The 25201-nt window shown below is 50.1% G+C and overlaps 1 protein-coding gene across 1 annotated transcript in view; it reads right to left on the minus strand.

The window, feature by feature from the left end:
• LOC135464644 (mucin-2-like) overlaps positions 1-20813 on the minus strand; it is a 33661-nt gene extending 12848 nt beyond the window's left edge. The window contains exons 1-3 of the mRNA XM_064742122.1: positions 20552-20813; positions 17106-17269; positions 328-372 (exon numbers count right to left, since the gene is read on the minus strand). Coding sequence (XP_064598192.1) covers positions 328-372; positions 17106-17269; positions 20552-20813 — 471 coding nt within the window. The remainder of the gene's footprint in view (positions 1-327; positions 373-17105; positions 17270-20551) is intronic.
• Positions 20814-25201: the final 4388 nt, after the last annotated feature.

Below are 25201 nucleotides of genomic sequence, written 5' to 3' on the forward strand. Positions count from 1 at the left end.
CGTTGTTGACTTTTGATTACTTGCTGTTGTAACAGACTGAGTACTGGTTACATCTTTACTGCTTGTTGTGGTACCTGCTGTGGACATGTCTGTAGTTTGGGTAGTAGTTGTCAGTGTTGGTGTGACGGATGGGGTAGAAAATGTAACGGTGGTGGCGGTTGAAATGTCCGGCTGCGTTGATCTGGACTTTGTGGTTGATGTCTGTGTTAAGGAAACTTCTGTCGCCGTTGGTGTGGACTGCGAAACATCTTGCGTTGTACTCGTATGTACCGAGGCAGTGGTCTGGGTAGACACTGTAGAATCTGTTGTGGGGACAGCGGCAGACACCGTAGATTGTGTGGTCGCTCCAGAAGAGGAGGAAGTGTCCTGGGACACTGTACTGCTCAAAGTTGTTGATTGTGCAGAAGTGGATGTTGGTTGTGTGGTCGGCTCAACCGTTGTTGGCTCTTGAGTACTTGCTGTTGTAACAGACTGAGTAATGGTTACATCTTTACTGCTTGTTGTGCTACCTGCTGTGGACATGTCTGTAGTTTGGGTAGTAGGTGTCAGTGTTGGCGTTACGGATGGGGTAGAAAATGTAACGGTGGTGGCGGTTGAAATGTCCGGCTGCGTTGATCTGGACTTTGTGGTTGATGTCTGTGTTAAGGAAACTTCTGTCGCCGTTGGTGTGGACTGCGAAACATCTTGCGTTGTACTCGTATGTACCGAGGCAGTGGTCTGGGTAGACACTGTAGAATCTGTTGTGGGGACAGCGGCAGACACCGTAGATTGTGTGGTCGCTCCAGAAGAGGAGGAAGTGTCCTGGGACACTGTACTGCTCAAAGTTGTTGATTGTGCAGAAGTGGATGTTGGTTGTGTGGTCGGCTCAACCGTTGTTGGCTCTTGAGTACTTGCTGTTGTAACAGACTGAGTAATGGTTACATCTTTACTGCTTGTTGTGCTACCTGCTGTGGACATGTCTGTAGTTTGGGTAGTAGGTGTCAGTGTTGGCGTTACGGATGGGGTAGAAAATGTAACGGTGGTGGCGGTTGAAGTGTCCGGCTGCGTTGAGCTGGACTTTGTGGTTGATGTCTGTGTTGAGGAAACTTCCGTCGCCGTTGGTGTGGACTGCAAAACATCTTGCGTTGTACTCGTATGTACCGAGGCAGTGGTCTGGGTAGACACTGTAGAATCTTTTGTGGGGACAGCGGCAGACACCGTAGATTGTGTTGTCACTGCGGAAGAGGAGGAAGTGTCCTGGGACACTGTACTGCTCAAAGTTGTTGATTGTGCAGAAGTGGATGTTGGTTGTGTGGTCGGCTCAACAGTTGTTGGCTCTTGAGTACTTGCTGTTGTAACAGACTGAGTACTGGTTACATCTTTACTGCTTGTTGTGGTACCTGCTGTGGACAAGTCTGTAGTTTGGGTAGTAGGTGTCAGTGTTGGCGCTACGGATGGGGTAGAAAATGTAACGGTGGTGGCGGTTGAAGTGTCCGGCTGCGTTGAGCTGGACTTTGTGGTTGATGTCTGTGTTGAGGAAACTTCTGTCGCCGTTGGTGTGGACTGCGAAACATCTTGCGTTGTACTCGTATGTACCGAGGCAGTGGTCTGGGTAGACACTGTAGAATCTGTTGTGGGGACATCAGCAGACACCGTATATTGTGTGGTCGCTTCGGAAGAGGAGGAAGTGTCCTGGGACACTGTACTGCTCAAAGTTGTTGATGGTGCAGAAGTGGATGTTGGTTGTGTGGTCGGCTCAACCGTTGTTGGCTCTTGAGTACTTGCTGTTGTAACAGACTGAGTACTGGTTACATCTTTACTGCTTGTTATGGTACCTGCTGTGGACATGTCTGTAGTTTGGGTATTAGGTGTCAGTGTTGGCGCTACGGATGGGGTAGAAAATGTAACGGTGGCGGCGGTTGAAGTGTCCGGCTGCGTTGAGCTGGACTTTGTGGTTGATGTCTGTGTTGAGGAAACTTCCGTCGCCGTTGGTGTGGACTGCGAAACATCTTGCGTTGTACTCGTATGTACCGAGGCAGTGGTCTGGGTAGACACTGTAGAATCTGTTGTGGGGACATCAGCAGACACCGTAGAGTGTGTGGTCGCTGCGGAAGAGGAGGAAGCGTCCTGGGACACTGTACTGCTCAAAGTTGTTGATGGTGCAGAAGTGGATGTTGGTTGTGTGGTCGGCTCAACCGTTGTTGGCTCTTGAGTACTTGCTGTTGTAACAGACTGAGTACTGGTTACATCTTTACTGCTTGTTGTGGTACCTTCCGTGGACATGTCTGTAGTTTGGGTAGTAGGTGTCAGTGTTGGCGTTACGGATGGGGTAGAAAATGTAACGGTGGTGGCGGTTGAAATGTCCGGCTGCGTTGAGCTGGACTTTGTGGTTGATGTCTGTGTTGAGGAAACTTCCGTCGCCGTTGGTGTGGACTGCGAAACATCTTGCGTTGTACTCGTATGTACAGAGGCAGTGGTCTGGGTAGACACTGTAGAATCTTTTGTGGGGACAGCGGCAGACACCGTAGATTGTGTGGTCGCTGCGGAAGAGGAGGAAGTGTCCTGGGACACTGATCTGCTCAAAATTGTTGATGGTGCAGAAGTGGATGTTGGTTGTGTGGTCGGCTCAACAGTTGTTGGCTCTTGAGTACTTGCTGTTGTAACAGACTGAGTACTGGTTACATCTTTACTGCTTGTTGTGATACCTGCTGTGGACATGTCTGTAGTTTGGGTAGTAGGTGTCAGTGTTGGCGTTACGGATGGGGTAGAAAATGTAACGGTGGTGGCAGTTGAAATGTCCGGCTGCGTTGAGCTGGACTTTGTGGTTGATGTCTGTGTTGAGGAAACTTCCGTCGCCGTTGGTGTGGACTGCGAAACATCTTGCGTTGTACTCGTATGTACCGAGGCAGTGGTCTGGGTAGACACTGTAAAATCTGTTGTGGGGACAGCGGCAGACACCGTAGATTGTGTGGTCACTGCGGAAGAGGAGGAAGTGTCCTGGGACACTGTACTGCTCAAAGTTGTTGATGGTGCAGAAGTGGATGTTGGTTGTGTGGTCGCCTCAACCGTTGTTGGCTCTTGAGTACTTGCTGTTGTAACAGTCTGAGTACTGCTTACATCTTTACTGCTTGTTGTGGTACCTGCTGTGGACATGTCTGTAGTTTGGGTACTAGGTATCGGTGTTGGCGCTACGGATGGGGTAGAAAATGTAACGGTTTTGGCGGTTGAAGTGTCCGGCTGCTTTGAGCTGGACTTTGTGGTTGATGTCTGTGTTGAGGAAATTTCCGTCGCCGTTGGTGTGGACTGCGAAACATCTAGCGTTGTACTCGTATGTACCGAGGCAGTGGTCTGGGTAGACACTGTAGAATCTGTTGTGTCGACAGCGGCAGGCACCGTAGATTGTGTGGTCGCTGCGGAAGAGGAGGAAGTGTCCTGGGACACTGTACTGCTCAAAGTTGTTGATGGTGCAGAAGTGGATGTTGGTTGTGTGGTCGGATCAACCGTTGTTGGCTTTTGATTACTTGCTGTTGTAACAGACTGAGTACTGGTTACATCTTTACTGCTTGTTGTGGTACCTGCTGTGGACATGTCTGTAGTTTGGGTAGTAGTTGTCAGTGTTGGCGTTACGGATGGGGTAGAAAATGTAACGGTGGTGGCGGTTGAAATGTCCGGCTGCGTTGATCTGGACTTTGTGGTTGATGTCTGTGTTAAGGAAACTTCTGTCGCCGTTGGTGTGGACTGCGAAACATCTTGCGTTGTACTCGTATGTACCGAGGCAGTGGTCTGGGTAGACACTGTAGAATCTGTTGTGGGGACAGCGGCAGACACCGTAGATTGTGTGGTCGCTCCAGAAGAGGAGGAAGTGTCCTGGGACACTGTACTGCTCAAAGTTGTTGATTGTGCAGAAGTGGATGTTGGTTGTGTGGTCGGCTCAACCGTTGTTGGCTCTTGAGTACTTGCTGTTGTAACAGACTGAGTAATGGTTACATCTTTACTGCTTGTTGTGGTACCTGCTGTGGACATGTCTGTAGTTTGGGTAGTAGGTGTCAGTGTTGGCGTTACGGATGGGGTAGAAAATGTAACGGTGGTGGCCGTTGAAGTGTCCGGCTGCGTTGAGCTGGACTTTGTGGTTGATGTCTGTGTTGAGGAAACTTCCGTCGCCGTTGGTGTGGACTGCAAAACATCTTGCGTTGTACTCGTATGTACCGAGGCAGTGGTCTGGGTAGACACTGTAGAATCTTTTATGGGGACAGCGGCAGACACCGTAGATTGTGTTGTCACTGCGGAAGAGGAGGAAGTGTCCTGGGACACTGTACTGCTCAAAGTTGTTGATTGTGCAGAAGTGGATGTTGGTTGTGTGGTCGGCTCAACAGTTGTTGGTTCTTGAGTACTTGCTGTTGTAACAGACTGAGTACTGGTTACATCTTTACTGCTTGTTGTGGTACCTGCTGTGGACAAGTCTGTAGTTTGGGTAGTAGGTGTCAGTGTTGGCGTTACGGATGGGGTAGAAAATGTAACGGTGGTGGCGGTTGAAGTGTCCGGCTGCGTTGAGCTTGACTTTGTGGTTGATGTCTGTGTTGCGGAAGCTTCCGTCGCCGTTGGTGTGGACTGCGAAACATCTTGCGTTGTACTCGTATGTACCGAGGCAGTGGTCTGGGTAGACACTGTAGAATCTGTTGTGGGGACAGCGGCAGACACCGTAGATTGTGTGGTCGCTGCGGAAGAGGAGGAAGTGTCCTGGGACACTGTACTGCTCAAAGTTGTTGATGGTGCAGAAGTGGATGTTGGTTGTGTGGTCGGATCAACAGTTGTTGGCTCTTGAGTACTTGCTGTTGTAACAGACTGACTACTGGTTACATCTTTACTGCTTGTTGTGATACCTGCTGTGGACATGTCTGTAGTTTGGGTAGTAGGTGTCAGTGTTGGCGCTACGGATGGGGTAGAAAATGTAACGGTGGTGGCGGTTGAAATGTCCGGCTGCGTTGAGCTGGACTTTGTGGTTGATGTCTGTGTTGAGGAAACTTCCGTCGCCGTTGGTGTGGACTGCGAAACATCTTGCGTTGTACTCGTATGTACCGAGGCAGTGGTCTGAGTAGACAGTGTAGAATCTTTTGTGGGGACATCAGCAGACACCGTAGATTGTGTGGTCGCTGCGGAAGAGGAGGAAGTGTCCTGGGACACTGTACTGCTCAAAGTTGTTGATGGTGCAGAAGTGGATGTTGGTTGTGTGGTCGGCTCAACCGTTGTTGGCTCTTGAGTACTTGCTGTTGTAACAGACTGAGTACTGGTTACATCTTTACTGCTTGTTATGGTTCCTGCTGTGGACATGTCAGTAGTTTGAGTAGTAGGTGTCAGTGTTGGCGTTACGGATGGGGTAGAAAATGTAACGGTGGTGGCGGTTGAAATGTCCGGCTGCGTTGAGCTGGACTTTGTGGTTGATGTCTGTGTTGAGGAAACTTCTGTCGCCGTTGGTGTGGACTGCGAAACATCTTGTGTAGTACTCGTATGTACCGAGGCAGTGGTCTGGGTAGACACTGTAGAATCTGTTGTGGGGACAGCGGCAGACACCGTATATTGTGTGGTCGCTTCGGAAGAGGAGGAAGTGTCCTGGGACACTGTACTGCTCAAAGTTGTTGATTGTGCAGAAGTGGATGTTGGTTGTGTGGTCGGCTCAACCGTTGTTGGCTCTTGAGTACTTGCTGTTGTAACAGACTGAGTACTGGTTACATCTTTACTGCTTGTTATGGTACCTGCTGTGGACATGTCTGTAGTTTGGGTATTAGGTGTCAGTGTTGGCGTTACGGATGGGGTAGAAAATGTAACGGTGGTGGCGGTTGAAGTGTCCGGCTGCGTTGAGCTTGAATTTGTGGTTGATGTCTGTGTTGCGGAAGCTTCCGTCGCCGTTGGTGTGGACTGCAAAACATCTTGCGTTGTACTCGTATGTACCGAGGCAGTGGTCTGGGTAGACACTGTAGAATCTGTTGTGGGGACAGCGGCAGACACCGTAGATTGTGTGGTTGCTGCGGAAGAGGAGGAAGTGTCCTGGGACACTGTACTGCTCAAAGTTGTTGATGGTGCAGAAGTGGATGTTGGTTGTGTGGTCGGATCAACAGTTGTTGGCTCTTGAGTACTTGCTGTTGTAACAGACTGAGTACTGGTTACATCTTTACTGCTTGTTGTGGTACCTGCTGTGGACATGTCTGAAGTTTGGGTAGTAGGTGTCAGTGTTGGCGCTACGGATGGGGTAGAAAATGTAACGATGGTGGCGGTTGAAATGTCCGGCTGCGTTGAGCTGGACTTTGTGGTTGATGTCTGTGTTGAGGAAACTTCCGTCGCCGTTGGTGTGGACTGCAAAACATCTTGCGTTGTACTCGTATGTACCGAGGCAGTGGTCTGAGTAGACAGTGTAGAATCTTTTGTGGGGACAGCGGCAGACACCGTAGAGTGTGTGGTCGCTGCGGAAGAGGAGGAAGTGTCCTGGGACACTGTACTGCTCAAAGTTGTTGATGGTGCAGAAGTGGATGTTGGTTGTGTGGTCGGCTCAACCGTTGTTGGCTCTTGAGTACTTGCTGTTGTAACAGACTGAGTACTGGTTACATCTTTACTGCTTGTTATGGTTCCTGCTGTGGACATGTCTGTAGTTTGAGTAGTAGGTGTCAGTGTTGGCGTTACGGATGGGGTAGAAAATGTAACGGTGGTGGCGGTTGAAATGTCCGGCTGCGTTGAGCTGGACTTTGTGGTTGATGTCTGTGTTGAGGAAACTTCTGTCGCCGTTGGTGTGGACTGCGAAACATCTTGCGTTGTACTCGTATGTACCGAGGCAGTGGTCTGGGTAGACACTGTAGAATCTGTTGTGGGGACATCAGCAGACACCGTATATTGTGTGGTCGCTTCGGAAGAGGAGGAAGTGTCCTGGGACACTGTACTGCTCAAAGTTGTTGATGGTGCAGAAGTGGATGTTGGTTGTGTGGTCGGCTCAACCGTTGTTGGCTCTTGAGTACTTGCTGTTGTAACAGACTGAGTACTGGTTACATCTTTACTGCTTGTTATGGTACCTGCTGTGGACATGTCTGTAGTTTGGGTATTAGGTGTCAGTGTTGGCGCTACGGATGGGGTAGAAAATGTAACGGTGGTGGCGGTTGAAGTGTCCGGCTGCGTTGAGCTGGACTTTGTGGTTGATGTCTGTGTTGAGGAAACTTCCGTCGCCGTTGGTGTGGACTGCGAAACATCTTGCGTTGTACTCGTATGTACCGAGGCAGTTGTCTGGGTAGACACTGTAGAATCTGTTGTGGGGACATCAGCAGACACCGTAGAGTGTGTGGTCGCTGCGGAAGAGGAGGAAGCGTCCTGGGACACTGTACTGCTCAAAGTTGTTGATGGTGCAGAAGTGGATGTTGGTTGTGTGGTCGGCTCAACCGTTGTTGGCTCTTGAGTACTTGCTGTTGTAACAGACTGAGTACTGGTTACATCTTTACTGCTTGTTGTGGTACCTTCCGTGGACATGTCTGTAGTTTGGGTAGTAGGTGTCAGTGTTGGCGTTACGGATGGGGTAGAAAATGTAACGGTGGTGGCGGTTGAAATGTCCGGCTGCGTTGAGCTGGACTTTGTGGTTGATGTCTGTGTTGAGGAAACTTCCGTCGCCGTTGGTGTGGACTGCGAAACATCTTGCGTTGTACTCGTATGTACAGAGGCAGTGGTCTGGGTAGACACTGTAGAATCTTTTGTGGGGACAGCGGCAGACACCGTAGATTGTGTGGTCGCTGCGGAAGAGGAGGAAGTGTCCTGGGACACTGATCTGCTCAAAATTGTTGATGGTGCAGAAGTGGATGTTGGTTGTGTGGTCGGCTCAACAGTTGTTGGCTCTTGAGTACTTGCTGTTGTAACAGACTGAGTACTGGTTACATCTTTACTGCTTGTTGTGATACCTGCTGTGGGCATGTCTGTAGTTTGGGTAGTAGGTGTCAGTGTTGGCGTTACGGATGGGGTAGAAAATGTAACGGTGGTGGCCGTTGAAATGTCCGGCTGCGTTGAGCTGGACTTTGTGGTTGATGTCTGTGTTGAGGAAACTTCCGTCGTCGTTGGTGTGGACTGCGAAACATCTTGTGTTGTACTAGTATGTACCGAGGCAGTGGTCTGGGTAGACACTGTAGAATCTGTTGTGGGGACATCGGCAGACACCGTAGACTGTGTTGTCGATGCGGAAGAGGAGGAAGTGTCCTGGGACACTGTACTGCTCAAAGTTGTTGATGGTGCAGAAGTGGATGTTGGTTGTGTGGTCGGCTCAACCGTTGTTGGCTCTTGAGTACTTGCTGTTGTAACAGACTGACTACTGGTTACATCTTTACTGCTTGTTGTGGTACCTGCTGTGGACATGTCTGTAGTTTGGGTAGTAGGTGTCAGTGTTGGCGTTACGGATGGGGTAGAAAATGTAACGGTGGTGGCGGTTGAAATGTCCGGCTGCGTTGAGCTGGACTTTGTGGTTGATGTCTGTGTTGGGGAAACTTCCGTCGCCGTTGGTGTGGACTGCGAAACATCTTGCGTTGTACTTGTATGTACCGAGGCAGTGGTCTGGGTAAACACTGTAGAATCTGTTGTGGGGACAGCGGCAGACACCGTAGATTGTGTCGTAGATGCGGAAAAGGAGGAAGTATCCTGGGACACTGTACTGCTCAAAGTTGTTGATGGTGCAGAAGTGGATGTTGGTTGTGTGGTCGCCTCAACCGTTGTTGGCTCTTGAGTACTTGCTGTTGTAACAGACTGAGTACTGGTTGATGTCTGTGTTGAGGAAACTTCCGTCGCCGTTGGTGTGGACTGCGAAACATCTTGCGTAGTACTCGTATGTACCGAGGCAGTGGTCTGGGTAGACACTGTAGAATCTGTTGTGGGGACAGCGGCAGACACCGTAGATTGTGTGGTCACTGCGGAAGAGGAGGAAGTGTCCTGGGACACTGTACTGCTCAAAGTTGTTGATGGTGCAGAAGTGGATGTTGAATGTGGGGTCGCCTCAACCGTTGTTGGCTCTTGAGTACTTGCTGTTGTAACAGTCTGAGTACTGCTTACATCTTTACTGCTCGCTGTGGTACCTGCTGTGGACATGTCTGTAGTTTGGGTAGTAGGTGTCAGTGTTGGCGCTACGGATGGGGTAGAAAATGTAACGGTTTTGGCGGTTGAAGTGTCAGGCTGCTTTGAGCTGGACTTTGTGCTTGATGTCTGTGTTGAGAAAATTTCCGTCGCCGTTGGTGTGGACTGCGAAACATCTTGCGTTGTACTCGTATGTACCGAGGCAGTGGTCTGGGTAGACACTGTAGAATCTGTTGTGTCGACAGCGGCAGGCACCGTAGATTGTGTGGTAGATGCGGAAGAGGAGGAAGTGTCCTGGGACACTGTACTGCTCAAAGTTGTTGATGGTGCAGAAGTAGATGTTGGTTGTGTGGTCGGCTCAACCGTTGTTGGCTTTTGAGTACTTGCTGTTGTAACAGACTGAGTACTGGTTACATCTTTAGTGCTTGTTGTGGTACCTGCTGTGGACATGTCTGTAGTTTGGGTAGTAGTTGTCAGTGTTGGCGTTATGGATGGGGTAGAAAATGTAACGGTGGTGGCGGTTGAAATGTCCGGCTGCGTTGATCTGGACTTTGTGGTTGATGTCTGTGTTGAGGAAACTTCTGTCGCCGTTGGTGTGGACTGCGAAACATCTTGCGTTGTATTCGTATGTACCGAGGCAGTGGTCTGGGTAGACACTGTAGAATCTGTTGTGGGGACAGCGGCAGACACCGTAGATTGTGTTGTCACTGCGGAAGAGGAGGAAGTGTCCTGGGACACTGTACTGCTCAAAGTTGTTGATGTTGCAGAAGTGGATGTTGGTTGTGTGGTCGGCTCAACAGTTGTTGGCTCTTGAGTACTTGCTGTTGTAACAGACTGAGTACTGGTTACATCTTTACTGCTTGTTGTGGGAACTGCTGTGGACATGTGTGTTGTTTGGGTAGTAGGTGTCAGTGTTGGCGTTACAAATGGGGTAGAAAATGTAACGGTGGTGGCGGTTGAAGTGTCCGGCTGCGTTGAGCTGGACTTTGTGGTTGATGTCTGTGTTGAGGAAACTTCCGTCGCCGTTGGTGTGGACTGCGAAACATCTTGCGTTGTACTCGTATGTACCGAGGCAGTTGTCTGGGTAGACACTGTAGAATCTGTTGTGGGAACAGCGGCAGACACCGTAGATTGTGTGGTCGCTGCGGAAGAGGAGGAAGTGTCCTGGGACACTGTACTGCTCAAAGTTGTTGATTGTGCAGAAGTGGATGTTGGTTGTGTGGTCGGATCAACAGTTGTTGGCTCTTGAGTACTTGCTGTTGTAACAGACTGAGTACTGGTTACATCTTTACTGCTTGTTGTGGTACCTGCTGTGGACATGTCTGTAGTTTGGGTAGTAGGTGTCAGTGTTGGCGTTACGGATGGGGTAGAAAATGTAACGGTGGTGGCGGCTGAAATGTCCGGCTGCGTTGAGCTGGACTTTGTGGTTGATGTCTGTGTTGAGGAAACTTCCGTCGTCGTTGGTGTGGACTGCGAAACATCTTGTGTTGTACTAGTATGTACTGAGGCAGTGGTCTGGGTAGACACTATAGAATCTGTTGTGGGGACAGCGGCAGACACCGTAGATTGTGTGGTCGCTCCAGAAGAGGAGGAAGTGTCCTGGGACACTGTACTGCTCAAAGTTGTTGATTGTGCAGAAGTGGATGTTGGTTGTGTGGTCGGCTCAACCATTGTTGGCTCTTGAGTACTTGCTGTTGCAACAGACTGAGTACTGGTTACATCTTTACTGCTTGTTGTGGTACCTGCTGTGGACATGTCTGTAGTTTGGGTAGTAGGTGTCAGTGTTGGCGTTACGGATGGGGTAGAAAATGTAACGGTGGTGGCGGTTGAAGTGTCCGGCTGCGTTGAGCTGGACTTTGTGGTTGATGTCTGTGTTGAGGAAACTTCCGTCGCCGTTGGTGTGGACTGCGAAACATCTTGCGTTGTACTCGTATGTACTGAGGCAGTGGTCTGGGTAGACACTGTAGAATCTGTTGTGGGGACAGCGGCAGACACCGTAGATTGTGTTGTCACTGCGGAAGAGGAGGAAGTGTCCTGGGACACTGTACTGCGCAAAGTTGGTAATGGTGCAGAAGTGGATTTTGGTTGTGTGGTCGGCTCAACAGTTGTTGGCTCTTGAGTACTTGCTGTTGTAACAGACTGAGTACTGGTTACATCTTTACTGCTTGTTGTGGTACCTGCTGTGGACATGTCTGTACTTTGGGTAGTAGGTGTCAGTGTTGGCGTTACGGATGGGGTAGAAAATGTAACGGTGGTGGCGGTTGAAGTTTCCGGCTGCGTTGAGCTGGACTTTGTGGTTGATGTCTGTGTTGAGGAAACTTCTGTCGCCGTTGGTGTGGACTGCGAAACATCTTGCGTTGTACTCGTATGTACCGAGGCAGTGGTCTGGGTAGACACTGTAGAATCTTTTGTGGGGACATCGGCAGACACCGTAGATTGTGTGGTAGATGCGGAAGAGGAGGAAGTATCCTGGGACACTGTACTGCTCAAAGTTGTTGATGGTGCAGAAGTGGATGTTGGTTGTGTGGTCGCCTCAACCGTTGTTGGCTCTTGAGTACTTGCTGTTGTAACAGACTGAGTACTGGTTGATGTCTGTGTTGAGGAAACTTCCGTCGCCGTTGGTGTGGACTGCGAAACATCTTGTGTAGTACTCGTATGTACCGAGGCAGTGGTCTGGGTAGACACTGTAGAATCTGTTGTGGGGACAGCGGCAGACACCGTAGATTGTGTGGTCACTGCGGAAGAGGAGGAAGTGTCCTGGGACACTGTACTGCTCAAAGTTGTTGATGGTGCAGAAGTGGATGTTGGTTGTGTGGTCGCCTCAACCGTTGTTGGCTCTTGAGTACTTGCTGTTGTAACAGTCTGAGTACTGCTTACATCTTTACTGCTCGTTGTGGTACCTGCTGTGGACATGTCTGTAGTTTGGGTAGTAGGTGTCAGTGTTGGCGCTACGGATGGGGTAGAAAATGTAACGGTGGTGGCGGTTGAAGTGTCCGGCTGCTTTGAGCTGGACTTTGTGCTTGATGTCTGTGTTGAGGAAATTTCCGTCGCCGTTGGTGTGGACTGGGAAACATCTTGCGTTCTACTCGTATGTACCGAGGCAGTGGTCTGGGTAGACACTGTAGAATCTGTTGTGTCGACAGCGGCAGGCACCGTAGAATGTGTGGTAGATGCGGAAGAGGAGGAAGTGTCCTGGGACACTGTACTGCTCAAAGTTGTTGATGGTGCAGAAGTAGATGTTGGTTGTGTGGTCGGCTCCACCGTTGTTGGCTCTTGAGTACTTGCTGTTGTAACAGACTGAGTACTGGTTACATCTTTACTGCTTGTTATGGTACCTGCTGTGGACATGTCTGTAGTTTGGGTATTAGGTGTCAGTGTTGGCGCTACGGATGGGGTAGAAAATGTAACGGTGGTGGCGGTTGAAGTGTCCGGCTGCGTTGAGCTGGACTTTGTGGTTGATGTCTGTGTTGAGGAAACTTCCGTCGCCGTTGGTGTGGACTGCGAAACATCTTGCGTTGTACTCGTATGTACCGAGGCAGTTGTCTGGGTAGACACTATAGAATCTGTTGTGGGGTCATCAGCAGACACCGTAGAGTGTGTGGTCGCTGCGGAAGAGGAGGAAGCGTCCTGGGACACTGTACTGCTCAAAGTTGTTGATGGTGCAGAAGTGGATGTTGGTTGTGTGGTCGGCTCAACCGTTGTTGGCTCTTGAGTACTTGCTGTTGTAACAGACTGACTACTGGTTACATCTTTACTGCTTGTTGTGGTACCTTCCGTGGACATGTCTGTAGTTTGGGTAGTAGGTGTCAGTGTTGGCGTTACGGATGGGGTAGAAAATGTAACGGTGGTGGCGGTTGAAATGTCCGGCTGCGTTGAGCTGGACTTTGTGGTTGATGTCTGTGTTGAGGAAACTTCCGTCGCCGTTGGTGTGGACTGCGAAACATCTTGCGTTGTACTTGTATGTACCGAGGCAGTGGTCTGGGTAGACACTGTAGAATCTTTTGTGGGGACAGCGGCAGACACCGTAGATTGTGTGGTCGCTGCGGAAGAGGAGGAAGTTTCCTGGGACACTGATCTGCTCAAAGTTGTTGATGGTGCAGAAGTGGATGTTGGTTGTGTGGTCGGCTCAACAGTTGTTGGCTCTTGAGTACTTGCTGTTGTAACAGACTGAGTACTGGTTACATCTTTACTGCTTGTTGTGATACCTGCTGTGGACATGTCTGTAGTTTGGGTAGTAGGTGTCAGTGTTGGCGTTACGGATGGGGTAGAAAATGTAACGGTGGTGGCGGTTGAAATGTCCAGCTGCGTTGAGCTGGAATTTGTGGTTGATGTCTGTGTTGAGGAAACTTCCGTCGTCGTTGGTGTGGACTGCGAAACATCTTGTGTTGTACTAGTATGTACCGAGGCAGTGGTCTGGGTAGACACTGTAGAATCTGTTGTGGGGACATCGGCAGACACCGTAGACTGTGTTGTCGCTGCGGAAGAGGAGGAAGTGTCCTGGGACACTGTACTGCTCAAAGTTGTTGATGGTGCAGAAGTGGATGTTGGTTGTGTGGTCGGCTCAACCGTTGTTGGCTCTTGAGTACTTGCTGTTGTAACAGACTGACTACTGGTTACATCTTTACTGCTTGTTGTGGTACCTGCTGTGGACATGTCTGTAGTTTGGGTAGTAGGTGTCAGTGTTGGCGTTACGGATGGGGTAGAAAATGTAACGGTGGTGGCGGTTGAAATGTCCGGCTGCGTTGAGCTGGACTTTGTGGTTGATGTCTGTGTTGGGGAAACTTCCGTCGCCGTTGGTGTGGACTGCGAAACATCTTGCGTTGTACTTGTATGTACCGAGGCAGTGGTCTGGGTAGACACTGTAGAATCTGTTGTGGGGACAGCGGCAGACACCGTAGATTGTGTCGTAGATGCGGAAGAGGAGGAAGTGTCCTGGGACACTGTACTGCTCAAAGTTGTTGATGGTGCAGAAGTGGATGTTGGTTGTGTGGTCGCCTCAACCGTTGTTGGCTCTTGAGTACTTGCTGTTGTAACAGACTGAGTACTGGTTGATGTCTGTGTTGAGGAAACTTCCGTCGCCGTTGGTGTGGACTGCGAAACATCTTGTGTAGTACTCGTATGTACCGAGGCAGTGGTCTGGGTAGACACTGTAGAATCTGTTGTGGGGACAGCGGCAGACACCGTAGATTGTGTGGTCACTGCGGAAGAGGAGGAAGTGTCCTGGGACACTGTACTGCTCAAAGTTGTTGATGGTGCAGAAGTGGATGTTGAATGTGGGTCGCCTCAACCGTTGTTGGCTCTTGAGTACTTGCTGTTGTAACAGTCTGAGTACTGCTTACATCTTTACTGCTCGTTGTGGTACCTGCTGTGGACATGTCTGTAGTTTGGGTAGTAGGTGTCAGTGTTGGCGCTACGGATGGGGTAGAAAATGTAACGGTTTTGGCGGTTGAAGTGTCAGGCTGCGTTGATCTGGACTTTGTGGTTGATGTCTGTGTTGAGGAAACTTCTGTCGCCGTTGGTGTGGACTGCGAAACATCTTGCGTTGTATTCGTATGTACCGAGGCAGTGGTCTGGGTAGACACTGTAGAATCTGTTGTGGGGACAGCGGCAGACACCGTAGATTGTGTTGTCACTGCGGAAGAGGAGGAAGTGTCCTGGGACACTGTACTGCTCAAAGTTGTTGATGGTGCAGAAGTGGATTTTGGTTGTGTGGTCGGCTCAACAGTTGTTGGCTCTTGAGTACTTGCTGTTGTAACAGACTGAGTACTGGTTACATCTTTAGTGCTTGTTGTGGTACCTGCTGTGGACATGTCTGTAGTTTGGGTAGTAGGTGTCAGTGTTGGCGTTACGGATGGGGTAGAAAATGTAACGGTGGTGGCGGTTGGAATGTCCGGCTGCGTTGAGCTGGACTTTGTGGTTGATGTCTGTGTTGAGGAAACTTCCGTTGCCGTTGGTGTGGACTGCGAAACATCTTGCGTTGTACTCGTATGTACCGAGGCAGTGGTCTGGGTAGACACTGTAGAATCTGTTGTGGGGGCAGCGGCAGACACCGTAGATTGTGTGGTAGCTGCAGAAGAGGAGGAGGTATCCTGGGACACTGTACTGCTCAAAGTTGTTGATTGTGCAGAAGTGGATGTTGGTTGTGTGGTCGGCTCAGCCGTTGTTGTGTCTTCAGTACTTGCTGTTGTAACAGACTGACTACTGGTTACATCTTTAGTGCTTGTTGTGGTACCTGCTGTGGACAGGTCTGTAGTTTGGGTAGTACGTGTCAGTGTTGGCGTTACGGATGGGGTAGAAAATGTAACGGTGGTGGCGGTTGAAGTGTCCGGCTGCGTTGAGCTGGACTTTGTGGTTGATGTCTGTGTTGAGGAAACTTCCGTCGCCGTTGGTGTGGACTGCGAAACATCTTGCGTTGTACTCGTATGTACCGAGGCAGTAGTCTGGGTAGACACTGTAGAATCTTTTGTGGGGACAGCGGCAGACACCGTAGATTGTGTGGTAGATGCGGAAGAGGAGGAAGTATCCTGGGACACTGTACTGCTCAAAGTTGTTGATGGTGCAGAAGTGGATGTTGGTTGTGTGGTCGGCTCAACCGTTGTTGGCTCTTGAGTACTTGCTGTTGTAACAGACTGAGTACTGGTTGATGTCTGTGTTAAGGAAACTTCCGTCGCCGTTGGTGTGGACTGCGAAACATCTTGTGTAGTACTCGTATGTACCGAGGCAGTGGTCTGGGTAGACACTGTAGAATCTAATGTGGGGACAGCGGCAGACACCGTAGATTGTGTGGTCACTGCGGAAGAGGAGGAAGTGTCCTTGGACACTGTACTGCTCAAAGTTGTTGATGGTGCAGAAGTGGATGTTGGTTGTGTGGTCGCCTCAACCGTTGTTGGCTCTTGAGTACTTGCTGTTGTAACAGTCTGAGTACTGCTTACATCTTTACTGCTCGTTGTGGTACCTGCTGTGGACATGTCTGTAGTTTGGGTAGTAGGTGTCAGTGTTGGCGCTACGGATGGGGTAGAAAATGTAACGGTTTTGGCGGTTGAAGTGTCCGGCTGCTTTGAGCTGGACTTTGTGCTTGATGTCTGTGTTGAGGAAACTTCCGTCGCCGTTGGTGTGGACTGCGAAACATCTTGCGTTCTACTCGTATGTACCGAGGCAGTGGTCTGGGTAGACACTGTAGAATCTGTTGTGTCGACAGCGGCAGGCACCGTAGATTGTGTGGTAGATGCGGAAGAGGAGGAAGTGTCCTGGGACACTGTACTGCTCAAAGTTGTTGATGGTGCAGAAGTAGATGTTGGTTGTGTGGTCGGCTTAACCGTTGTTGGCTTTTGAGTACTTGCTGTTGTAACAGACTGAGTACTGGTTACATCTTTACTGCTTGTTGTGGTACCTGCTGTGGACATGTCTGTAGTTTGGGTAGTAGTTGTCAGTGTTGGCGTTACGGATGGGGTAGAAAATGTAACGGTGGTGGCGGTTGAAGTGTCCGGCTGCGTTGATCTGGACTTTGTGGTTGATGTCTGTGTTGAGGAAACTTCTGTCGCCGTTGGTGTGGACTGCGCAACATCTTGCGTTGTACTCGTATGTACCGAGGCAGTGGTCTGGGTAGACACTGTAGAATCTTTTGTGGGGACAGCGGCAGACACCGTAGATTGTGTGGTCGCTGCGGAAGAGGAGGAAGTGTCCTGGGACACTGTACTGTTCAAAGTTGTTGATGGTGCAGAAGTGGATGTTGGTTGTGTGGTCGGATCAACAGTTGTTGGCTCTTGAGTACTTGCTGTTGTAACAGACTGAGTACTGGTTACATCTTTAGTGCTTGTTGTGATACCTGCTGTGGACATGTCTGTAGTTTGGGTAGTAGGTGTCAGTGTTGGCGTTACGGATGGGGTAGAAAATGTAACGGTGGTGGCCGTTGAAATGTCCGCCTGTGCTGAGCTGGACTTTGTAGTTGATGTCTGTGTTGAGGAAACTTCTGTCGCCGTTGGTGTGGACTGCGAAACATCTTGCGTTGTACTCGTATGTACCGAGGCAGTGGTCTGGGTAGACACTGTAGAATCTGTTATGGGGACAGCGGCAGACACCGTAGATTGTGTGGTCGCTGCGGAAGAGGAGGAAGTGTCCTGGGACACTGTACTGCTCAAAGTTGTTGATTGTGCAGAAGTGGATGCTGGTTGTGTGGTTGGCTCCACCGTTGTTGGCTCTTGAGTACTTGCTGTTGTAACAGACTGAGTACTGGTTACATCTTTAGTGCTTGTTGTGGTACCTGCTGTGGACATGTCTGTAGTTTGGGTAGTAGGTGTCAGTGTTGGCGTTACGGATGGGGTAGAAAATGTAACGGTGGTGGCGGTTGGAATGTCCGGCTGCGTTGAGCTGGACTTTGTGGTTGATGTCTGTGTTGAGGAAACTTCCGTTGCCGTTGGTGTGGACTGCGAAACATCTTGCGTTGTACTCGTATGTACCGAGGCAGTGGTCTGGGTAGACACTGTAGAATCTGTTGTGGGGGCAGCGGCAGACACCGTAGATTGTGTGGTCGCTGCAGAAGAGGAGGAGGTATCCTGGGATACTGTACTGCTCAAAGTTGTTGATTGTGCAGAAGTGGATGTTGGTTGTGTGGTCGGCTCAACCGTTGTTGTGTCTTGAGTACTTGCTGTTGTAACAGACTGACTACTGGTTACATCTTTAGTGCTTGTTGTGGTACCTGCTGTGGACAGGTCTGTAGTTTGGGTAGTACGTGTCAGTGTTGGCGTTACGGATGGGGTAGAAAATGTAACGGTGGTGGCGGTTGAAGTGTCCGGCTGCGTTGAGCTGGACTTTGTGGTTGATGTCTGTGTTGAGGAAACTTCCGTCGCCGTTGGTGTGGACTGCGAAACATCTTGCGTTGTACTCGTATGTACCGAGGCAGTGGTCTGGGTAGACACTGTAGAATCTGTTGTGGGGACATCAGCAGACACCGTATATTGTGTGGTCGCTGCGGAAGAGGAGGAAGTGTCCTGGGACACTGTACTGCTCAAAGTTGTTGATGGTGCAGAAGTGGATGTAGCTTGTGTGGTCGGCTCAACCGTTGTTGGCTCTTGAGTACTTGCTGTTGTAACAGACTGAGTACTGGTTACATCTTTACTGCTTGTTGTGGTACCTTCCGTGGACATGTCTGTAGTTTGGGTAGTAGGTGTCAGTGTTGGCGTTACGGATGGGGTAGAAAATGTAACGGTGGTGGCGGTTGAAGTTTCCGGCTGCGTTGAGCTGGACTTTGTGGTTGATGTCTGTGTTGAGGAAACTTCCGTCGCCGTTGGTGTGGACTGCGAAACATCTTGCGTTGTACTCGTATGTACCGAGGCAGTGGTCTGGGTAGACACTGTAGAATCTGTTATGGGGACAGCGGCAGACACCGTAGATTGTGTGGTCGCTGCGGAAGAGGAGGAAGTGTCCTGGGACACTGTACTGTTCAAAGTTGTTGATCGTGCAGAAGTGGATGTTGGTTGTGTGGTCGGCTCAACCGTTGTTGGCTCTTGAGTACTTGCTGTTGTAACAGACTGAGTACTGGTTACATCTTTACTGCTTGTTGTGGTACCTGCTGTGGACATGTCTGTAGTTTGGGTAGTAGGTGTCAGTGTTGGCGCTACGGATGGGGTAGAAAATGTAACGGTGGTGGCGGTTGAAATGTCCGGCTGCGTTGAGCTGGACTTTGTGGTTGATGTCTGTGTTGAGGAAACTTCCGTCGCCGTTGGTGTGGACTGCGAAACATCTTGCGTTGTACTCGTATGTACCGAGGCAGTGGTCTGAGTAGACAGTGTAGAATCTTTTGTGGGGACATCAGCAGACACCGTATATTGTGTGGTCGCTTCGGAAGAGGAGGAAGTGTCCTGGGACACTGTACTGCTCAAAGTTGTTGATGGTGCAGAAGTGGATGTAGGTTGTGTGGTCGGCTCAACCGTTGTTGGCTCTTGAGTACTTGCTGTTGTAACAGAATGGGTACTGGTTACATCTTTAGTGCTTGTTGTTTTACCTGCTGTGGACATGTCTGTAGTTTGGGTAGTAGGTGTCAGTGTTGGTGTTACGGATGGGGTAGAAAATGTAACGGTGGGGGCCGTTGAAATGTCCGCCTGTGCTGAGCTGGACTTTGTAGTTGATGTCTGTGTTGAGGAAACTTCCGTTGCCGTTGGTGTGGACTGCGAAACATCTTGCGTTGTACTCGTATGTACCGAGTCAGTGGTCTGGGTAGACACTGTAGAATCTGTTATGGGGACAGCGGCAGACACCGTAGATTGTGTGGTCGCTGCGGAAGAGGAGGAAGTGTCCTGGGACACTGTACTGCTCAAAGTTGTTGATTGTGCAGAAGTGGATGTTGGTTGTGTGGTTGGCTCCACCGTTGTTGGCTCTTGAGTACTTGCTGTTGTAACAGACTGACTACTGGTTACATCTTTACTGCTTGTTGTGGTACCTGCTGTGGACAGGTCTGTAGTTTGGGTAGTAGGTGTCAGTGTTGGCGTTACGGATGGGGTAGAAAATGTAACGGTAGTGGCGGTTGAAGTGTCCGGCTGCGTTGAGCTGGACTTTGTGGTTGATGTCTGTGTTGAGGAAACTTTCGTCGCCGTTGGTGTGGACTGCGAAACATCTTGCGTTGTACTCGTATGTACCGAGGCAGTGGTCTGGGTAGACACTGTAGAATCTGTTGTGGGGACATCAGCAGACACCGTATATTGTGTGGTCGCTGCGGAAGAGGAGGAAGTGTCCTGGGACACTGTACTGCTCAAAGTTGTTGATGGTGCAGAAGTGGATGTTGCTTGTGTGGTCGGCTCAACCGTTGTTGGCTCTTGAGTACTTGCTGTTGTAACAGACTGAGTACTGGTTACATCTTTACTGCTTGTTGTGGTACCTTCCGTGGACATGTCTGTAGTTTGGGTAGTAGGTGTCAGTGTTGGCGTTACGGATGGGGTAGAAAATGTAACGGTGGTGGCGGTTGAAGTGCCCGGCTGCGTTGAGCTGGACTTTGTGGTTGATGTCTGTGTTGAGGATACTTCCGTTGCCGTTGGTGTGGACTGCGAAACATCTTGCGTTGTACTCGTATGTACCGAGGCAGTGGTCTGGGTAGACACTGTAGAATCTTTTGTGGGGACAGCGGCAGACACCGTAGATTGTGTGGTCGCTGCGGAAGAGGAGGAAGTGTCCTGGGACACTGATCTGCTCAAAGTTGTTGATGGTGCAGAAGTGGATGTTGGTTGTGTTTTCGGCTCCACCGTTGTTGGCTCTTTAGTACTTGCTGTTGTAACAGACTGAGTACTGGTTACATCTTTACTGCTTGTTGTGGTACCTGCTGTGGACATGTCTGTAGTTTGGGTAGTAGGTGTCAGTGTTGGCGTTACGGATGGGGTAGAAAATGTAACGGTGGTGGCGGTTGAAATGTCCGGCTGCGTTGAGCTGGACTTTGTGGTTGATGTCTGTGTTGAGGAAACTTCCGTCGTCGTTGGTGTGGACTGCGAAACATCTTGTGTTGTACTAGTATGTACCGAGGCAGTGGTCTGGGTAGACACTGTAGAATCTGTTGTGGGGACAGCGGCAGACACCGTAGACTGTGTTGTCGCTGCGGAAGAGGAGGAAGTGTCCTGGGACACTGTACTGCTCAAAGTTGTTGATGGTGCAGAAGTGGATGTTGGTTGTGTGGTCGCCTCAACCGTTGTTGGCTCTTGAGTACTTGCTGTTGTAACAGTCTGAGTACTGCTTACATCTTTACTGCTTGTTGTGGTACCTGCTGTGGACATGTCTGTAGTTTGGGTAGTAGGTGTCAGTGTTGGAGTTACGGATGGGGTAGAAAATGTAACGGTGGTGGCGGTTGAAATGTGCGGCTGTGTTGAGCTGGACTTTGTGGTTGATGTCTGTGTTGGGAAAACTTCCGTCGCCGTTGGTGTGGACTGCGAAACATCTTGCGTTGTACTTGTATGTACCGAGGCAGTGGTCTGGGTAGACACTGTAGAATCTGTTGTGGGGACAGCGGCAGACACCGTAGATTGTGTAGTAGATGCGGAAGAGGAGGAAGTATCCTGGGACACTGTACTGCTCAAAGTTGTTGATGGTGCAGAAGTGGATGTTGGTTGTGTGGTCGCCTCAACCGTTGTTGGCTCTTGAGTTGTAACAGACTGAGTACTGGTTGATGTCTGTGTTGAGGAAACTTCCGTCGCCGTTGGTGTGGACTGCGAAACATCTTGCGTTGTACTCGTATGTACCGAGGCTGTGGTCTGGGTAGACAGTTTAGAATCTGTTGTGGGGACAACGGCAGACACCGTAGATTGTGTGGTCGCTGCGGAAGGGGAGGAAATGTCCTGGGACACTGTACTGCTCAAAGTTGTTGATGGTGCAGAAGTGGATGTTGGTTGTGTGGTTGGCTCCACCGTTGTTGGCTCTTGAGTACTTGCTGTTGTAACAGACTGAGTACTGGTTACATCTTTAGTGCTTGTTGTGGTACCTGCTGTGGACATGTCTGTAGTTTGGGTAGTAGGTGTCAGTGTTGGCGTTACGGATGGGGTAGAAAATGTAACGGTGGTGGCGGTTGGAATGTCCGGCTGCGTTGAGCTGGACTTTGTGGTTGATGTCTGTGTTGAGGAAACTTCCGTCGCCGTTGGTGTGGACTGCGAAACATCTTGCGTTGTACTCGTATGTACCGAGGCAGTGGTCTGGGTAGACACTGTAGAATCTGTTGTGGGGGCAGCGGCAGACACCGTAGATTGTGTGGTAGCTGCAGAAGAGGAGGAGGTATCCTGGGACACTGTACTGCTCAAAGTTGTTGATTGTGCAGAAGTGGATGTTGGTTGTGTGGTCTGCTCAACCGTTGTTGTCTCTTGAGTACTTGCTGTTGTAACAGACTGACTACTGGTTACATCTTTAGTGCTTGTTGTGGTATCTGCTGTGGACATGTCTGTAGTTTGGGTAGTAGGTGTCAGTGTTGGCGTTACGGATGGGGTAGAATATGTAACGGTGGTGGCGGTTGAAGTGTCCGGCTGCGTTGAGCTGGACTTTGTGGTTGATGTCTGTGTTGAGGAAACTTCCGTCGCCGTTGGTGTGGACTGCGAAACATCTTGCGTTGTACTCGTATGTACCGAGGCAGTGGTCTGGGTAGACACTGTAGAATCTGTTGTGGGGACATCAGCAGACACCGTAGAGTGTGTGGTCGCTGCGGAAGAGGAGGAAGTGTCCTGGGACACTGTACTGCTCAAAGTTGTTGATTGTGCAGAAGTGGATGTTGGTTGTGTGGTCGGCTTAACCGTTGTTGGCTCTTGACTACTTGCTGTTGCAACAGACTGAGTACTGGTTACATCTTTACTGCTTGTTGTGGTACCTGCTGTGGACATGTCTGTAGTTTGGGTAGTAGGTGTCAGTGTTGGCGTTACGGATGGGGTAGAAAATGTAACGGTGGTGGCGGTTGAAGTGTCCGGCTGCGTTGAGCTGGACTTTGTGGGTGATGTCTGTGTTGAGGAAACTTCCGTCGCCGTTGGTGTGGACTGCGAAACATCTTGCGTTGTACTCGTATATACTGAGGCAGTGGTCTGGGTAGACACTGTAGAATCTGTTGTGGGGACAGCGGCAGACACCGTAGATTGTGTTGTCACTGCGGAAGAGGAGGAAGTGTCCTGGGACACTGTACTGCTGAAAGTTGTTGATGGTGCAGAAGTGGATGTTGGTTGTGTGGTCGGCTCAACCGTTGTTGGCTCTTGAGTACTTGCTGTTGTAACAGACTGACTACTGGTTACATCTTTACTGCTTGTTGTGGTACCTGCTGTGGACATGTCTGTAGTTTGGGTAGTAGGTGTCAGTGTTGGAGTTACGGATGGGGTAGAAAATGTAACGGTGGTGGCGGTTGAAATGTGCGGCTGCGTTGAGCTGGACTTTGTGGTTGATGTCTGTGTTGGGAAAACTTCCGTCGCCGTTTGTGTGGACTGCGAAACATCTTGCGTTGTACTTGTATGTACCGAGGCAGTGGTCTGGGTAGACACTGTAGAATCTGTTGTGGGGACAGCGGCAGACACCGTAGATTGTGTAGTAGATGCGGAAGAGGAGGAAGTATCCTGGGACACTGTACTGCTCAAAGTTGTTGATGGTGCAGAAGTGGATGTTGGTTGTGTGGTCGCCTCAACCGTTGTTGGCTCTTGAGTTGTAACAGACTGAGTACTGGTTGATGTCTGTGTTGAGGAAACTTCCGTCGCCGTTGGTGTGGACTGCGAAACATCTTGCGTTGTACTCGTATGTACCGAGGCTGTGGTCTGGGTAGACACTTTAGAATCTGTTGTGGGGACAGCGGCAGACACCGTAGATTGTGTGGTCGCTGCGGAAGAGGAGGAAGTGTCCTGGGACACTGTACTGCTCAAAGTTGTTGATGGTGCAGAAGTGGATGTTGGTTGTGTGGTTGGCTCCACCGTTGTTGGCTCTTGAGTACTTGCTGTTGTAACAGACTGGGTACTGGTTACATCTTTAGTGCTTGTTGTGGTACCTGCTGTGGACATGTCTGTAGTTTGGGTAGTAGGTGTCAGTGTTGGCGTTACGGATGGGGTAGAAAATGTAACGGTGGTGGCGGTTGGAATGTCTGGCTGCGTTGAGCTGGACTTTGTGGTTGATGTCTGTGTTGAGGAAACTTCCGTCGCCGTTGGTGTGGACTGCGAAACATCTTGCGTTGTACTCGTATGTACCGAGGCAGTGTTCTGGGTAGACACTGTAGAATCTGTTGTGGGGGCAGCGACAGACACCGTAGATTGTGTGGTAGCTGCAGAAGAGGAGGAGGTATCCTGGGACACTGTACTGCTCAAAGTTGTTGATTGTGCAGAAGTGGATGTTGGTTGTGTGGTCTGCTCAACCGTTGTTGTCTCTTGAGTACTTGCTGTTGTAACAGACTGACTACTGGTTACATCTTTAGTGCTTGTTGTGGTATCTGCTGTGGACAGGTCTGTAGTTTGGGTAGTAGGTGTCAGTGTTGGCGTTACGGATGGGGTAGAATATGTAACGGTGGTGGCGGTTGAAGTGTCCGGCTGCGTTGAGCTGGACTTTGTGGTTGATGTCTGTGTTGAGGAAACTTCCGTCGCCGTTGGTGTGGACTGCGAAACATCTTGCGTTGTACTCGTATGTACCGAGGCAGTGGTCTGGGTAGACACTGTAGAATCTGTTGTGGGTACATCAGCAGACACCGTAGAGTGTGTGGTCGCTGCGGAAGAGCAGGAAGTGTCCTGGGACACTGTACTGCTCAAAGTTGTTGATGGTGCAGAAGTGGATGTTGCTTGTGTGGTCGGCTCAACAGTTGTTGGCTCTTGAGTACTTGCTGTTGTAACAGACTGAGTACTGGTTACATCTTTACTGCTTGTTGTGGTACCTGCTGTGGACATGTCTGTAGTTTGGGTAGTAGGTGACAGTGTTGGCGTTACGGATGGGGTAGAAAATGTAACGGTGGTGACGGTTGAAATTTCCGGCTGCGTTGAGCTGGACTTTGTGGTTGATATCTGTGTTGAAGAAATTTCTGTTGCCGTTGGTGTGGACTGCGAAACATCTTGCGTTGTACTCGTATGTACCGAGGCAGTGGTCTGGGTAGACACTGTAGAATCTGTTGTGGGGACAGCGGCAGACACCGTAGATTGTGTGGTAGCTCCAGAAGAGAAGGGAGTGTCCCGGGACACTGTACTGCTCAAAGTTGTTGATGGTGCAGAAGTGGATGTAGGTTGTGTGGTCGGCTCAACCGTTGTTGGCTCTTGAGTACTTGCTGTTGTAACAGACTGAGTACTGGTTACATCTTTAGTGCTTGTTGTGATACCTGCTGTGGACATGTCTGTAGTTTGGGTAGTAGGTGTCAGTGTTGGCGTTACGGATGGGGTAGAAAATGTAACGGTGGTGGCCGTTGAAATGTCCGCCTGTGCTGAGCTGGACTTTGTAGTTGATGTCTGTGTTGAGGAAACTTCCGTTGCCGTTGGTGTGGACTGCGAAACATCTTGCGTTGTACTCGTATGTACCGAGTCAGTGGTCTGGGTAGACACTGTAGAATCTGTTATGGGGACAGCGGCAGACACCGTAGATTGTGTGGTCGCTGCGGAAGAGGAGGAAGTGTCCTGGGACACTGTACTGCTCAAAGTTGTTGATTGTGCAGAAGTGGATGTTGGTTGTGTGGTTGGCTCCACCG

This window comes from Liolophura sinensis, chromosome 1 (assembly GCF_032854445.1).
Source record: "Liolophura sinensis isolate JHLJ2023 chromosome 1, CUHK_Ljap_v2, whole genome shotgun sequence".
Classification (NCBI taxonomy): domain Eukaryota; kingdom Metazoa; phylum Mollusca; class Polyplacophora; order Chitonida; family Chitonidae; genus Liolophura; species Liolophura sinensis.